Source organism: Macrotis lagotis, chromosome X (genome assembly GCF_037893015.1).
Source record: "Macrotis lagotis isolate mMagLag1 chromosome X, bilby.v1.9.chrom.fasta, whole genome shotgun sequence".
Classification (NCBI taxonomy): Eukaryota; Metazoa; Chordata; class Mammalia; order Peramelemorphia; family Peramelidae; genus Macrotis; species Macrotis lagotis.
Window position 1 is genome coordinate 634,430,408 of NC_133666.1, and position 17,572 is coordinate 634,447,979.

A 17,572-nucleotide genomic window follows, 5' to 3' on the forward strand; every position below is an offset into this window, starting at 1 on the left:
ATGACCCACTGCTGACAGATGGGAAGTGACAAAAGATGCAAAGGGCAGAATGCATTGGCCTCTCTCTGGTCAGGAGGTTGGCTAGCCAACAAGGCATTTCTTTGGCCTGGATACTTGAAGTGTAAAAGAAAGATAACAGCTATCTATTTGTGGTTTATCCTTCTACTAGCTGCATGAGGTCAGAGGAGCAGGGTTTATCCAATCTTTGTATTTCCTTAGCCTGCTATTATGAAACTTTGTTGTTGTTCCCTCATATCCGACTTTTAGTGACCCCGTTTGGGGTTTTCTTGGCCAAAATACTGGAATGGTTTGCCATTTCCTTCTCTAGCTCATTTGACAGATGAGGAAGCTGAGGTAAACAGGAGAAAGTGACTTGTTCAGGGTCATACATCTAGTAAGTATCTGAAACTGAATTGAATTCTGATCCTCCTGACTCCAGGTCCAGCACTCTACCCACTCTATCCTATCTGTCCTAATGAAACTTAATAGATGGCTAAAAAATTGAAATGAATTGATGATTGCCTATTGCATGTGAAGTCATGGTAATTACCATGTGATCTGATGTTAGGATTGCATTTTTGTGACCATATTCTTTCATTAGAGATATCCAGTCCCCCATGCTTTAATCAACTAAATTCGTGAATTGCTCTACTTAAAACGTGCATCCCCAGGCAGCCAGTCTTCTGTTGACCATCTTCTTCACCCTTATGTAGGTTGTTCCTCAGACACAGTATCTTGGTATTGGAGCTCCTCTTGAATTAATTTTCAGGAGTCCATGATCTCCCTGCTCCGTTGAGACAACAGAGGAGGACTGAAATGGAGGAACATTGTCTTTAGTTTAGAATATTCCCTAGGTGGCTTTTGGGGCAAGAATGTATTGGGGGAAGTATGATTAGATAGTTATCTGAAAATTGCATGGGATTTTATTGAATTGCAGGTTCAGTGAGTAGGTTATTCCAGTGCAGGATGGTGACCCAAAAAGCTAATGCCATCTTGGGATTCATTAAAGAGAAGCATTGCTTCCTGTAGTATGGAAATGTAGTCCCACTATACTTTTTTTTAACATTTAAAAAATAATTTGTCTATTAATTTTTCCATTTTATTCATATATAATTGAGTTACACATATTTCCAAATTAGTCATGCCTGTGAAAGGAGAATCAGAACAAAAAGGGAAAAACCATGTGAAGGAAAAAACAAAAAGCTAATTAAAAAAATGAAAATAGCATGCTTTGATCTTTTTCAGATTCTATAATTCTTTCTCTTGATGTACAGGTCTTCTATGGCAGGCCTTTTAGAATTATCTTTGATCTCTGTATTGCCAAGAAGATCTAAGTCTATGAAAGTTGATAATTGCACATTGTCGCAGTTAAAGTATACAATGTTCTCCTGGCTCTGCTTACTCCACTCAGAAGCAGTTCTTGTTAAGTCTTTCCAGGTTTTCCTGAACTCTGCCTGCTCATTATTTTTTATAGAGCAATAATTTTTCATTATATTCATATACCATAACTTGTTCAGCCATTCCTCAATTAAGAGATACACCCTTACTTTCCTATTCTTTGCCACCACAAAAGAGCTGTAATTGAATATTCTTGTATTTGTGAATCTTTTTCCTCTTTTTCATGATCTCTTTGGGATACATACTTAGTATAGGTATCATTTAATCAAATACACAGTTTTATTGCCCATTGGGCATAGTTTCAAATTGCTCTCCTGAATGGTTGGATCGGTTCATAACTCCACCAACAGTGCATTAATGTTCCAGTTTTTCTGCATCCCTGCAACACTTATCATTTCCCTGTTCTGTCATATTAGCCTATCTGAGGAACAACCTTAGAGTTGTTTGAATGTGCATAGAACATTTTTTATATGATTTAGCTTTAATTTCATTTGTAAACTGCCTGTTCATATCCTTTGAACATTTATCAATTGGGGAATGGCTTGTAATCTTATAAATTTGAGAGTCCCACTATGCTTAACCCTAGGCAGAACACATCTGAAATATTATGTTCAGTTCTGGTCATCATATATTTAGAAGAAAACTGATAAGTTGGAAAAGTAGTAGAACCAGGATGGTGAAGGATTTTATGATTGTGCTATACAAAGATTGCTTGAAAGAAGCAAGGATCCTTGGGGGTGTTTAACCTAGAAAAGAGGAAGCTATGCTGTGGGGTAGGGCCCCATATAGACCTGCCCTCATATAGTTTATAATTTACAAGTACTTGACATAGTTGAAGGATTTCTGGTGGAAGAGAGCTTAGACATCTTCTGTTTGATCCCAGGGGGTAGAACTTTGAGCACTTGGAGAGGGGGAAGTTGCAAAAAAAAAATAGATTTGGGTTTGGTATGAGAAAAAACTTTGACAATTAGAACTATCTCTTTTTTTTAGATTTTTTTTTCAAGGCAATGGGGTTAAGTGGCTTGCCCAAGGCCACAATTAGAACTATCTTAAAGTGGAATTGACTGCCCCAGGAGGCTGAAGCTCTCCCCTCCATGGAGATCTTATGGCAAATCTTGGATGATTGCTTAGAAATAGTGTAGAGAGGATTCTTTTATATGCACCAAATGGTGAAGATGATTGCTGATTGTAATTTTAGGATTCTGTGGTCCTGGTGGATATTGGGACCCTCCACCTTCAGGATAAGGACAGCCTAGGCACAGGACATAGGAAGCTCCTTTTGAGTAAACTGGAGGATGTTTCCATCATCCTCAAATACAATTCCATGTTCAAGAATTCTTAATTCCTCTTATATGACCATAATCTTTTGACTTTCTCCTCTCTCCCTCTGCTTTCTTTTACCAAGCCCTATTCTTTTATCACAGCATGACCTTCAATCTCTTGATCCTTCAGCTTTTTCCTAGCAGAAGGGAGTGGGTGTGGGTACAGTTAGGTTATGAAGGACTTTGAACACCACACAGATGATTTTGTATTTGATCTTGGAGGAGATAGAAAGCCACTGTAAGTTTATTGAGTGTCTGTGTGGGGTTTATGTGTGTGACATAGTCAGACCTGCCATTTAGAAAATTCACTTTAGTAACTGATTGGAGGATAGATTGGGAAGACTTGAGGCAGGTATATTCCCCTCACCCCCACCCCCAGCAGACTATTATAATAAGCCAGATGTGAGGTGATGAAAACAAGCACCCAAAGGGTACCAGTATCACAAGAGAGAAGGGATGTAGTCAAGAGATGTTGCAATGGTAAAATCAATAGGCTTTGGCAAAATATTTGAGCAGAAACTGTCATTTGCCTTTTTTTGTATTTCTAGTGCTTCAAATAGTGCATGAATTATAGTAGGCACTTAATAAATATTTATTGATTGACCTCTGATTTCTTTTTCTTTCTTTACAAGGCAATGGGGTTAAGTAACTTGTCTAATGTCACACAGCTGGGTAAGAATTATGTGTGTCAGGCTGGATTTGAACTCGGGTCCTCCTGACTCCAGGGCTGCTGCTTTTTTCACTGTGCCACCTAGCTTCTCCTGACCTCTGGCTCATCTAACTGTATGATGTCTTCCAGGCTCCCTATTTGGTTTCTTTTCCCTATAAACAGGCATTACCATAGACAAGTTCTTACTTCTATTTGAGTTATCAGAATCTATTTTAGAGGGGCATCAATGAATTATTTTTTTTCTTTTTCTTATCTGTAAAATGAGTTAGAGAAGGAGCTGGTAAACCACTATTAGTATTTCTGTCAAAAAAACCCAAGCCCAAATGAGATCACAAAAGTTGGAAATAACTGAAATTATTATCTGATTTTACAGATGAGGAAAAGAATATTAAATGCCAGGGTCACAAGTTAGTAAATGTCTGTGTCTAAATTTGCACTCATATCTTCCTGACTTTAGGTCTATGCCCTGATCAATGTGCCACCTAGCTACCTCTCACTTTACTTTATAGTATTTTAAGTACCCTATGAAAGTCAGTTTATTTTGATTTCTAGATATGTGATCTTTGACAAGATATTTAACCTCTCTGGATCTTGATTGCTTTGTCTGTAAAATGAAAATAAAAATATTTGCATTGGGTGGCTAGGTGGAGCCGTGGATAAAGCACTGGCCCTGGAGTCAGGAGAACCTGGGTTCAAATCTGATCTCAGACACTTAATAATTACCTAGCTGTGTGGCCTTGGGCAAGCCACTTAGCCCTATTTGCCTTGCAGAAAAACCTAAAAAAAAAATATTTGCATTGTCTACCTCTCAACTTTGAGGTGGGGAAAGTACTTCTGTGTAAACCTCCAAACACCTCAGAGTTTGTGGAAGGATGAAGAAACTAATTTTCTTGCTAGGTCTTAAAAGCTAAAACCAGGACCAATTTGGGGATTGCTTTGGGGGTCATTTCCAACTTTAAAATAATTCTTTGAAAAGGCAGATTTCAGCCCCACACAAAGAAGGGTTTCCAAACAAAACCATCCAACAATGGATTGTACTGTCTAGATAAGGTGTCTCTTAGGTTCTCAGGGCCCTCCCAGCTCTAACAGTGGGTAGTAACCTACATTCTCTGGGCAGGGGTGGGAGGTGGAGTGGATCATATTCCCACTTTACACAGGGGTTGAACTAGATGCCCTCTGACATTCTAGGATCCTGTGGTTCTGAATTCGGACACGATGGGTGTACATGGCCTCTCCGTATGCAGGACACACTTTGACAAGATCTATCAAATGGAACTGAACCGACTGGCACCATTAAAAATAGAAAAACAGGTATGTATATTTAATGCTTAAATGGTTATCACAAAGTAGATCTTTAAACTATTTCTATCTCTGAGACCCCAGGGATTCATTGTCTCTTCTTCAGCTGAACCAAGGAAAGAAATGATTCCTTGTTTGCTTTCTCCATCCTCGGGGAGTCCCAGATCAAGTTTGGCTCTTCAGGGACTGGCGGGGGGGGGGGGGGGTGCTCTCCAGGGCCTGGACGGTCCTAGGGACTTTATTTAGTCTATTGTTCCTTTGGCATAATGAATATCTGCCACACTGGTGAGCGCAGGTCTAGTTTCCTTTCTCTCCCTCTTTCCAGAAGCTAGGAGCAGTTTAAGAGTGTATTCTGGATATCTTCCAGAACTTGGTGGTAAAGCTCATCTCTGGATTTCAGTCCATCCAGATGCACTAGAATCAGAAAGAAAAGGTTTAGAGACATGAAACCTCAGGAGAACAATATAATAGAAAGGACATTGGATTTGGAACAAGGAGGCCTGTGTTTGAATTCAGAATCTGCCAATTATTAACTATATGATCTTGGGAAAAATCACTTCATCTCTCTGAATCTCAAAGTTCAAATATAAAATATGAGTGTTGGATTATATGATTTTTAAGATCTCTTCTGTCTCTAAATCTTATATTTTAAAATTATTTTTTCCAATCATTAAACATTTACCTAATTTTTTACCTCCTATTTCTTCTTCCCCAACATGGGGAAAAAAGGGCAAAAGAAAACTCTTGGAACAATTAAGCAAAGTGAATCCACATATTAATCATAACCAAAAATGTGTGTCTCATTTTGCACCCTGAGTCTGGTTGTTCTCTGTAAATTGGTGGGCAGTATTCTTCATCACTGGTGCCCTAGAATTATGGATAATTGTTGGGTTGATTTTAAACTTAATCCCTTCCAGGGAAAGATTCTCCAGGTCTACTAGTTATGTTAAGGTAAGGTTAGTGGATAGAGTTTTGGATTTGGAGTCAAGAAGTTCTGGGTTCAAATTCCATCTTAGATTCTAGGAAGGCCACAGTTCCTCAGTTCCTTCATCTATAAAATGATGGGGTTGGATTCAATGACTTCTATGATTAGGCAGATGGCCTCATGGCATGAATTTGAGAAAAAGGATGATTCATGGAACAGGGGGGGTTTTGATGTGACATGAAAAGGAAAATGTTTCTGATAGAGGATGATAATGTATAAACTTTACCCAGTGATAGTGGAAAATCTTATATCACCTTTTGGAGGGTGGGGATAGGTTGCCTGGAGGTTGTGTATGTGGGGAGCATGACCTAATGATCTTAAGACTCTTTTAACTCTCAGGTTATGGAGAGTCATGCTCCAGGACTGGACTTTGTGCAAAATGGGAGTGATAAAGATATGCATTATTTATGTTCACCTAGATGATTTGACCCTTCAAGTTAAGAAATCTGGGCGAGTTTTGTCATTTAGTATCTGTGTGATCCTGGGTAGATCTCATCCCTAATCTAGGTGCTACTTCTAAAAGGCTTAAGAACTCTAATATTTCTTCCAGTTTTTTGTTTTGTAAGGCAATGGGTTTAAGTGACATGCTCAAGGTCACACAGCTAGGTAATTATTAAGTATCTGAGGTTGAATTTGAACTCAGGTGCTTGACTCCAGGGCCGGTGCTCTATCCATTGTGTCACCTACCTTCCCAATTCCTTCTAGTTCTAAAACCTTTGACAAAGAGTTGCCCCTGAGGGTTAGGGGTATAACTTACCTACATCCACACCATTGTTGTCCATCTCCTGCCTGTATTTCTGGTACATGGGCCAAACATGGCCATCAAAGAGACCTGGAGGGTCAGGGACCGCATAGTTGCGAGTACTATAGGGAGGAAGGAGATGGAGAGTGAGGTTGTGGCATCCAGAGTCCTCTTACTTGGGGTGATTAAACATTGAGAAGGACCCTAGAGGGGATGTCAGAATGGGTCCTGGCCTGGTTATCTGGAGGCTTAGTTTGCAAAAAGTTCCTGATAACAATGAGTGATGGTAGGGTAATATAAGTATTATCAGGTGAGAAAAGTGAGGCCTAGAGAAAATAGGGAATGTTACACACCTAGTAAGTGATGGAGAGCTGTGTTCTGAACTGAAGACTCTTGAGACTGAATGACTCTTGGGGGTTGTTAGAAATAGATGGGTTGAATTAGATGATGGAAAGCATACTGAATTTGGAATCAGAAAACTTGAATTCAGATCTTGTCTTTGTTATTTACTATCAATATGACTTTGGACAATCCATTTAATCTCTCTGAGCCTCACTTTCCTTTTCTATAAAAGGAGCAGTGCTGGAAAAGATATTCTCTAGGGTTCTTTCTATCTTTAAACCAGATCTTATGACTTCTGACATCCCTTTCAATGTTGAGATCCTGTGATTCTGAGGTCAAGACCCTTTTAACTTTTTCTCAGTACAATTATCACTGTGGATCATGGCCCTTCTTGCCCATCCCAACTAATCCTTGCTCCCTTTCCACATATTTCCTAAAGTGTTCCTTTGGGTAGGAATTTGTCCATGTTCAGGAATTTCCTCCATTAGTCTCCAGGCAATCCAGATCAATCCTGGGTTGAAGTTCAATAATTGTTCCATAGTTGGGTGTGGTATTTGACCTAGAGACAGGGAAATTCCATCCCAACCAATAAGTCTGTGGCCGTATTTTCTTTTTTCAGTTTCTCTTTGGTCACCACTGCATGTGGTTCTAACCACAGGGAGCACAGGATGGGGAGGCATGTCTCATGACTTGGGGCAAGACAAGGAGATGGCTACCATATCTTCTGCCTTGAACTCCTATACTCTGCGCTCTTTTGTTCCACTATGGGAAGTTGGTTATATGAATGGGTTATGTCTCATCTCACCTATGAAACTGAGCATCTTGGCTGCTCTGTGCCCAAAAGCTTTTGGTTAATGGATCATATGGCCTTGTACACAGCACCTTCACACATTTGCTGTATTAAGTTGACTTGAATAGCATCACAGAATCAAACTGTTCTTCAGCCAGAATCCTTTTTGTACAATATCCTTGAAGGTACCCATTTCATCACTACAGGAAGACCTCAAGAGACAGGGAACTCATTCCCTTTCACTTTTGGACAATTCTAATTCTAAGGCAGTTTTCCTTTTTATCAAGCCCAAATATACCTCTTGGCAACTTCTGTTTATCACTCCTAAATCTGTCTTTTGAGACCTGACAGAAGAGAACTATGAATTGATTGTATTATTCCCAACTCTTCTGTCCTCAGGTATCCAAGTCCCCCAGGTGACTGTAGGAGGCATCAGACAAGAAAGTTTGCTCATTAACCCAATGCCTGGGGTCTCAGTTTACCTTCTTCTCCTCTTGCATTCCTCATATGGCACAGCCAAAAAGTAACGGCGACTGTACAATTCCAGCAAGGGTCTGGGCAGCAGAGGAGACAAAGAGAAGCATGATTAGTATTTTATGATAATTGCTCATCACTTCAAGCTATTTTGCTTTTCACTGGGATTTGGACTGACTGATATTTATAAAACACCTTTAAGTTTATAAAGTACTTTGCATACATCATTTCAATTAATCCTGGAAATAGTTCTGAAATTGGTGCAACAGGGATTATCTCTTATTTTACAGATGGAGAAAGGAATCTCTTGAAGGTTAAATGACTTGAATAGACTCACACAGGTCAAGTCAGGCTTTGATGTTAGACTTCAGATCCAAAACTGTTCACTATATTGCATTGAATCTGAATCCTTGGCTGGGTTTGCTCATTTAAGATTTGGGGTATTTAGCCTGGTACTTTTAGGAACCAAAGTCGGGTGCTGCAGAGGGTAAGGATACTGACTGGAGTTTCCTGTCAGAGAGTTTGCTCTTCTCTGCACTTCTCACCCCTACCATGTGTCAAGTGATTATGATGGGATGTGGGTGAGGAAGTTTGATGGTTCAGTGTTGCCCATCCCAGTGGTTGGGATCCAATTTAGAACATGAGTCCTACAGTTAGGGAGTAGCTTTCCCACCATTTAGGAGAAAAACACATAAATTATGAGTCACTTATAATTTTTATTTAAGTCAAATAAGCCATTAAGGAAATTAAAAAAAAATTAATCTAAGGCAATTAAAATTTTTTTGTTATCTATCAAAACATTAAAAAAACCCAAACCAAAACCCACTAAAGGAAGGTCTCCCACAAATTGAATAATTCTCTTTGGAGGATTTGTGGAAGAATGTGGACAAGGATCATACAAAGATGAGAAGATTTGGAGACAGGCCAGATCTGTCTTATGCAAAGGTACAGTGAACATGGGCCAAGCTGTTTATAAAGTTATTGAAGGGTGTCTTGTTGTTCTGAACCTTGATAGAGGTTGTGAGGTTATAGGCATAGAATAGGGGTCCCCTGGTAGATATTGGAATCTATCAGCAAGTTTTTTTTTTGGGGGGGGCAACTGGGGCAAGTGACTTTGCTTAGGGTCACACAACTAGTTAAGTATCAGAGGCTGGATTTTAACTCAGGTCCTCTTGACTCCAAGGCAGGTGCTCTAATCACTGGGCCAACGAACTGCCCCTACCAACAAACCTTGAAGTCATTCCTGAAAAAACTTTTAAGCAGGGGCCCACTACCATTCCCCTCCTCTTGCTTGACTGGGATTTCTAGTGTGGAGGGAACATAGCCTCCCATGGTTCCTCTCTTCCAATTGACCCTGGGATTTTACAGATCACCGTGTTTCACCCCCTTAAGGAATTCCTCTCTAGCTCTTGGGAGAAATGGGAAATAAATTCATAGAATGTTAGAGATGGAAAGACTCTTAGACATAATCGAGTCTAAATCCCTTGTTTTCAAGATGAGGAAGCTTGGGTCCAGAGAGGGAAGGGATCTTGCTTAAAGGTCATAGACTCCCCTTCTACCAAAGTTTGAGGTCATCTTTTTTTTTTAAAGGTTTTTGCAAGGCAAATGGAGTTAAGTGGCTTGCCCAAGGCCACACAGCTAGGTAATTATTGAGTGTCTGAGGTTGGATTTGAACTCAGGTACTCCTGACTCCAGGGCGGGTGCTCTATCTACTGCGCCACCTAGCCGCCCTGAGGTCATCTTCTTAAGAAAGATTTGGGGTCAGATCTATATTATGGCAGACATTTCCTGGAAATTGTGGAGATGAGGGATTAGTTTGCAGTAAGTACATTAGATAGTTTTTTGTTCCTTTAAAGCAGACATTATGGTGACATGAGGGTGCTGCTGGTTAGTCAGGGTTTTATGGAATAGTTCTTCATGGCATCTTTGTGTGGCTGAGCCCTTTATGGACACACCCTCATCCCTGTCTCTTTTCCCTTAGCAAGACTGGGTCTCAGGCAGTAGCCCATCATCAGACCAGGGACACAAATATCTCTAGCATGTGCTTGCCTCAGTTTCCTAATCTGTAAAATGATCTGGAGAAGGAAATGGCAGCCCACTTCAGCATCTTTGTCAAGGAAAACCCCAAAGAGGGTCATATGAAGAACTGGACATGACAATTGAAAAAAGACTCTGCAGTGTCTAAGCCTCCACTGGTATAACTTCCCTGAATCCAGAGTTTACTTCCATTCTGGGAAGAGGCATCTGAGGAGATGATGGGATGATAGGACCATAGATCTAGAGTAAAAGAGACCAGAGAGGCCATCTAGTACAAAATTCTTATTCTATAGAAAAGGGGCATGCCCAAGGTCATGCAAGTAACAAGTCTTAGAGGAGAGATTTGAACACAAGTCCTTTCATTCCAAATCCAGAACTTTTTCCTGTACCACATAGCCTCCAACTATATGATTTAGAAAACTCCAGTCATGACCTCTTCATTGCATACAAGGGTGTACCGGAATCAGTTTGAAGCAGGTCTCTGAGAGCTGATGGTTAAATTTTCAGGATGAGTATTGAACCTCAGAAACTAACAAACTCTATAAATTAGGACTTGATTTGTTATTTTGCTGATTATAAAGATTTGAAAAATTGAAGGAGAAAAATAAACTAAGAATTTGTTGAATGTACAGTTTTGCAAGAGTTGATAAACATTTGATAAACATTATCAGTAAACACCTGTGTACAGGTAACTGGGAGTTCTCAAGGCTATGCCAATGAAAGTCGAGTGGGTCTTACTAAGCTGGAAAGACTTTGAATGAGGGCCAATGGCAACCTGAATGCTTGGTGTCTAAGTACCAGCCTAGCTGAGCCAAGGGTAGAGTGCCCATCACCCCCCTGAAAACTAGCCATCAGGATTAGATTTTGGGGAGTCATGGCAGTTTATGGAGTATTATCTGTTAAAGTGCTGATGAATAGTGGTCTGAGCTAGCAGGCTAGAGGAAGTTCTAGATCCTTGAAGCATAACTTGGGAAATGGATGGATCTTGGTCAAAAAAAGATGGAAGGAGAATACATTCTGGGAATGGCTCTTGGCTCTTACTTATAACTGTAGAGCAGGAAGCCTTCCAAGATGAGGATATGAGTGTCATCGGAATCAGATTCCTGGGAGTCGGAGTGTATGTTGACCCCGTGTGTACGGGCAAACTTCATGGGATTGCTTAGCCACGCTAGGACTGTGCTCAGCATGGCCTCCATGTCCAAAGATTCCAGCACTGGGAGAAGAAAGGAAAGACAAAAGGGGAGAAGATAAAGGAAGGCCCTTGGGAGGCTTGGGCACACAGAAATGTAGAATGTAAACTGTTAAACTAGAAACATTTCTACACATTAAAGAAGACAGAAAAAAAAAAGATACACTTCCTAGAGCAGACACTGTCCTTACCGTCCCATTGCTTAAAGCCGTCTTCCCCGACTTCTATTTGATCTTGTGGCTGAAATATAGTGAGCAATAAAACATTGCTGCAAACTCAGAATTATCAGTCCCCTAAAAATCTCAGGATGACCACCACATCATAAGATTTTTGAGCTGGAAGGGATTCTAAAGAGTATCAACCCCCTTATATTTTTAAATAATGAACATTTATTAAGCACCTTCTGTATGTTGAGAATCTTGCTAGATAGGCTCTAAGCATAAACTCACATAAACTCAAAAATGAGATAACTGCCCCTCAAGGAGCTTACATTCCATCGGGTGACCCTTTATTTTACAGTGAAGAAGAAATGATGACCAGAGTCAGTCACATGGCTAGTAAGTAACACAGATGAAATTTGTACCCAGATCCTCTAATTCCAGGTCTGTTCTCTTTCTATCACTATACATCTGTCTCTGACCATTATCAAATGATCCCTTGATAAAGCTGTAGAAGGCAGTATGGGTTCAGGAAAGCTAAAGTACTGGGTGGAGGAATTTTTTCAGGCACTGGATATTATATAAGGAAGGGTTTTTTTTGCAGGGGAGGGAGAGGAAGATAGATATTCCTGAGGATTATAGCTATGGATGTTTGCCCATTTTATCCATGTATCAGATTATCCCAATTACATCTCGCTAAAATAGGAAAACAAAGAGTGGGGTTTGTGGAGGGCCAGACAGGTAACAACTGAAGGGCAGAGAACCTTGATGATGATAAATCATCAGACACTTGGCATTTGGGGCAGTGCAGGGATGTTGGCTAAGACCAAAGGCTAGTAAGGGACTGGGCAGGACATTGAATTCTTGAGTGTAATGCCTAGGCATCTGAATTTATGGCCCAGGACACGTTCCTCTGGTACTCTGCCACTGATTTGTAGAAGTGGTAGAGCTGGGAACCCCAGGAATTCATGATTTACTAAGGGCCTTTGGAGAAGCTGGTTAAATCTGGGCATAGTCTCCTTTCAAATCATAGTTACAACCAGGCCCTCAGGTCGAGTGTGTGTGTGTGTGTGGAGGGGGGGTGGGGTTGGGAGGATAGGATGGGATGTGACTAGCATAGTGAAGGAGAGAGAGAGAGAGAGAGAGAGAGAGAGCCAGACCTAACTTAAAGTCCCAGAGACTTGGAGTAGCTGCAGATGGGAAGCTTTCATCAGACAAACCTGTTAACCTGACTCCAACCTAAGCTACCATTTAACCCTGATAATATAGGAGTCGTACAGGAGGTTCCTTTTCAGTTGTAGGCTTGCATTGGATAATGGGAAGAGGGTTGGATTTGGACTTAGAGCATCTGGGTTCTGGGCTGATGGACCCAGTTCTAGACCAGCAAATGAGCATTGACATCATTCTAGGTCATTGAATTATTGTCAGTTTTATTCTAAACAGGAAGCTAACATCTTCTAGTCTGAAACTCTAATAAGACGACAAATGGAATAATATATGCAGAGTTCCACAAACCTTACAAGGCTGTATAACACTCACCGTGACTACTACTACAGCAACTACTACTAGTGCTTGTGATGTTCCAGAATGGAACACTGATGCTGTTCTAGACTGGAATCCTGATTGCATTCTAGGTTGCAATGCTCTAACATGATTGCAGACAGTCGTGGTCCCCCGCCCTCACTTCTATAGTGACCAGAAAACTCTCCTGCTCTCCTGGGATAAAGCTTGAATTTCTTTCGGTGACATGATGACCCTCTCTAGGCTTGGGATTATTACCTTGTAAAAGTCATCCTGGTGTATCACACAGCAGTTTGGTAATGTTTTGATGAGTCTATTGGTCAATGTGGTTTTACCTCCATTGGTCATGCTAGGGAAAGAGGATTAAAATCACATAATTATGCCTTATAGTGCAGCCCAAATCTTAAACTCTACTAGTTTGAGTTAACTTCAAATTGCACCAAACTTCTTAGGACACCTAATGTATTTCCCCTTGTGTGACAGCATAGGCATCACCTTCTTTCTAGGAAGAGACCTTTCATTACAGCTCTTGATAATAATTTTTCATTCATCCATCTTAGGTCTATTAAGCTATTACTATATGCCAGACATTAAGGATGAACAGGCAGAAAAGGAATAGTCCCACCCTCAAGGAGATTATTTTTCTCTGTTTTCTTTTACTAAAGCTTTATGGACACCTGGTGCATTCAATTGAGGATGTGTTCTCTTTCAAAATTATGCCACATGGTGGTCAATGGGAGTTCAATCTGGGACCTCAGGAAGGCAAGAGAATGATAAGATTAAAAAAGAAAAATGTGTGGGTAGAGATGTGCTAGGTTTAAGTTCTATCTCTGTCACATGCTGGCTGTATAAAACCCTGCACTAGTCACCTAACTTTTTAGCATTCCCTTCCCCAAGCAATCGTATAAGGCTACAGACTGCACCTCAGGTGCCAATATGCATTGGTAAAAAAAAAATCTATGTTTGTTGGGGGGTAGCTAGATGGCACAGTGGATACAGCACCAGCCCTGGAGTCAGAAGGATCTGAGTTCAAATTTGACCACAGACACTTAATAATTACCTAGTGGCTATATGACCTTGGGCAAGTCATTTTTTGCCTTTAAAAGCCTAAAAAAGAAACCAGAACAAAAATCTATGTTTGTCTCCTGGAACCTCCTTAGATCAACAAAGTCATAGATTTAATTTAAAAACATGGAAAATGATTGGCGAGCTAACATAGCAGAATTTCATCTTTTTTAGAGTCAAGTGTTTGAAAAAAGCTAAAGGCTTTACATGTTCAGAATAACATTCCACTAAAAAAAAAGTTTGTAATCCTGTCATAAAAACTTGATGGAAAAGACGGCCATTAAAATATAAATGCTACTGAGTTATTTTTTACTTCTCTCATTTTTTTCAATGAAGGCTTTTTTCCCCCCTAGAAACAACTTTATGGGTTCAAGTAAGAAGGGACTTTAGAAGTCATCTATCCCAGACTTCTCATTTTATGGATGAGGAAAATGAAGCCCGGTGAGTTTAAATGATTTGCTCTTGGGCACCTGGATAGTAAGTAGAACAGATGAATTTTAAACTCAGGTTTCATGATTCCAAGGCTGGATTTGAATTCAGGTCTTCTTGATTCTGGTTCCATAGCTTTATTCTGTGCCAACTAGCTGCCCCTACATAATGACATTAGTGACAATGATAATGGACTAGAAATATAGAGATGGTGAGATCACATAATTAGATCTGGAAAGGCTCTCATCTACTGTGATACAAATGAAATACAGGGAAGTTAAGTGATTTGCCCAAGATCACATGAGAAGTAACAGTCAGATCTTCTGATTCTGGAGCCAGGATTCTTTCCACTTTACTATAATTTTTTAAATGGACAAGAAGGTAAGGAGGAAACAAGAATTTTTGAAGTGCCTACTATATTATTTCATTTGATGCTCACAATAATCCTGGGAGGTAAGTGCTACCATTATCTCTGTTTTACAGATGAGGAATTTGAGGCTGAAGGAGGTTAAGCAACTTGCCCAAGATCACATGGTTAGAGTATCTGTGGCAGATACTGACTAAATTTTTGGATTTAGGTCAATTGATATGAGTTACCTTTGTGTCTCTGAGCATTCTTCTGCTCCTTTCTTTTCTAAGATTCTAGGATTCTAGAATAAAAATGAAGATTTTTCCTTCTTTGGTTCTAGTGCACTGTCTGGGATGTTGGTGATAATAAACTGGACAGAAAACCTGCATTTTGTCCTAGGGAGCTCCAGAGATGATTGGGGGATAGGTTAGTATCTCAAATAGTCCATTCATTTAACTGTATCAGACATTCACCACCACCCTTATGTCACCACTCTCTGCCCCTCTCTATGGTCTTCAGGGTTTCAACATATTCCATCTTGATTTCCCCAAATCCAGATGGAGCAAGGCCGACTGAAAAGATCCCTCTCTTAGGATGGGGTGGGCAAACAGATGGGCCCTTTCCCTTTAGACTCCTTCCCATCTTCTCTACCCATCTAATGGTTTCTTGTCTTCCTGCTTGGAAATCATCTCTGTTTCTAAATCCCTATGCTGAATACAAAGCCCCACACCGGACAAAGGGACATTTCCTTTTGCATCCCAGAGAGAGGTTCCATTTGGTGGCAGCATTTTCTGTTCTTCCTTGTCACCCCCACCCTTGCCTTCCCCATCTATTATCTTTCATATTCTTTCTAAAGCAGACCCTTCAGTCCTTCAGCAGAGTCCCTTCTCCACTTTCTGCCCTTTCTTCTTTCCTTTTAAATAGTTCCTTTGATCCCACAGGACTCTTTCTCCTCTTCTTACCTACTTTATCCAGAGACTCTTACTCTCAGGAATTTTCCAGACTCACAGATCCATGGTAGCCTCACTTGGGGGAAAAACTCCAAGAAGCAATGCTGGCATACATTCCATAATGGGATTAACAAATTTCAATGAAATCTCTCTGTAGAGTCCTGATGGACAGCTCTAGCCCAAGTTTGACAGCCTTGATTCCAGCTCACATTTCTATAACTCTGGAAGCTTTCCCAAGCACATTCCTTCCTTCCTTCCTATGTCCTTTTGAGGTCAGTAGTACAGATATTATTATCTTCCTAGCGTAGATGATGAAACTGAATCTCAGAGAAGTAAAATGAATAGCCCAAAGACTCATAGCTTTTAAGATCATTGAATTGTAGAGCTGGAAGGAATCTTAGCTTCTGGTGCAAGGCAGTAAGTCAGGGGTCAGGGGAAAGAATGCCAGATTGGAAATCAGAGGAAGCTGGGTTTGAATCCTGCCTTTGCCACTTAGTCTTTGTGTGACCTTGGGAGAGTCACTTTCCTTCTAACCAACAAGGAAACTTCTGGGGGGGGGGGTGAGATAAGATTATCTCTGGGCCCTTCTCTAGTTTTAAATTTACGATCTCAACATAACTCTTTCATTTTGCAGACAAGAAAAAAAAGAGTCCCAGAGGGTGAAAGGTTTTAAAGTTCACAGCAAAAGGCAGAGCTGAAACTCAAAACTCAGGCCTCCTGAGCTACGGGAACTCTGCAGTCTCTTACTGCCCCAAACACCTTCCCAATGTTCTCTTCTTTTGTCCTTCTACCTCCACCTTCACCCCATCCATTTCACTAAGCCATTTTCATGGAGTGCCCGAAGCCTGGTGGAAAACCCAGATTTTGGCCAAACTCACCCTCCAATGCCAATGATGTACTTCATCTTCTCCTTCCCTCTGTGGGTAGGGAGTGGTGGCAGAGAAGGGCTGGGGTGGTGCCAAGGATAGGGGAGTGGGAGGCAATCTGAACAAAAGTAAAGGTTCTCAGACTGAAGCTACCTCCCCTGGTTCAGTTTTAGGCCCCCCTCTTGGCCTTCTCTCCTTCTCCTCGGCTGCTCTGTGGCCCCCCCCTTACTACTTCATTGAGAAAACTCATCCTGATTTTATAGCTCCAGGAATTTCAACTTGGCCCCCTGGGAGGAGGAGATAAGGGGGGCTCCCTTTTCACTCCTGACCAATCGGGAGGGCAGGTCCATTTCTGGGGGCTGGGGAGTGTCTTGCAGCAGCTGTGCCTGTTTCTCAGCCCCTTCTCTGGTTAGAAATAGCTTCCCTTTGCCTAAATTAGTCACAGGGCAAGGGGGGGAAATGTCATCCTGGCTGGCTTCTCAGGGAGAAGGGGTGGGGAGAGGACTGGAGTGTGGGGGGGAGGCACCACTCTGTCATCACCTACAGAGTCTCTGGGCTAGAAATAAGTTTGGCCTTTCTGGTCCCAGGAGCCCATCTGTGGCATTAACATAGTTTCCTTTCTGTTGGTAGCTTTAAAGTATCAGCTCTAACACCTCCGAAAATAGAATGTTTGAGTTGGGGGGGATCTTAGAACACTTAGAGTCCGGAGTGCTAGAGCTAGGGGGATCTTAGAACATAGAACACTGAATAGTAGAACTGAATCTTAGCACCCAGAATTCTAGAACCAGGAGGATTTTAGAATATAGGCCTTGATTAGAGCTGGACTTCAAAACATAAGAGTACTAGAGCTGGGTAGTGAAGGGGATCTTAGAAAATGGAATGTAGAATAGTAGAGCAGGAAGAGACCTTCTACCACAGAGCTTAGAATCTGAGAACTCACTGGGAGTTTGGAGGTTGTTTTGGGATGACTCCCCTTTCACCTCCTC

General features: G+C 41.0%; 1 protein-coding gene and 1 long non-coding RNA gene across 4 annotated transcripts in view; one reads left to right on the forward strand and one right to left on the reverse strand.

Annotated features, from left to right (window-relative positions):
• The window catches only part of LOC141500662 (uncharacterized), a 56,640-nt gene that overhangs the window by 13,200 nt on the left and 25,868 nt on the right, over positions 1–17,572 (forward strand). For all 3 annotated transcript variants that reach the window (XR_012471989.1, XR_012471991.1, XR_012471990.1), the window contains exon 2: positions 4,579–4,701. This is a non-coding gene — a long non-coding RNA (uncharacterized LOC141500662). The remainder of the gene's footprint in view (positions 1–4,578; positions 4,702–17,572) is intronic.
• Positions 4,113–16,847, reverse strand: NMRK2 (nicotinamide riboside kinase 2). The gene is made up of 7 exons (XM_074204050.1): positions 16,599–16,847; positions 13,186–13,276; positions 11,440–11,488; positions 11,101–11,272; positions 8,031–8,102; positions 6,432–6,538; positions 4,113–5,103 (listed from the first exon to the last, which is right to left on the reverse strand). Exons 1-7 carry the CDS (start codon positions 16,622–16,624, stop codon positions 5,018–5,020), a joined length of 603 nt encoding a protein of 200 aa, XP_074060151.1. The 5' UTR covers positions 16,625–16,847; the 3' UTR covers positions 4,113–5,017.

What these genes read in the sequence shown, in the direction of transcription:
- NMRK2 (XM_074204050.1), bottom strand. Translation starts at nt 16,624, where the DNA reads ATGAAGTACATCATTGGCATTGGAGG. An exon ending in TACATCATTGGCATTGGAGG is followed by an intron (nt 13,277 to 16,598) that starts GTGAGTTTGGCC and finishes CTCTTTCCCTAG; the next exon opens with CATGACCAATGGAGGTAAAA. An exon ending in GAATGCAAGAGGAGAAGAAG is followed by an intron (nt 6,539 to 8,030) that starts GTAAACTGAGAC and finishes TCCTCCCTATAG; the next exon opens with TACTCGCAACTATGCGGTCC.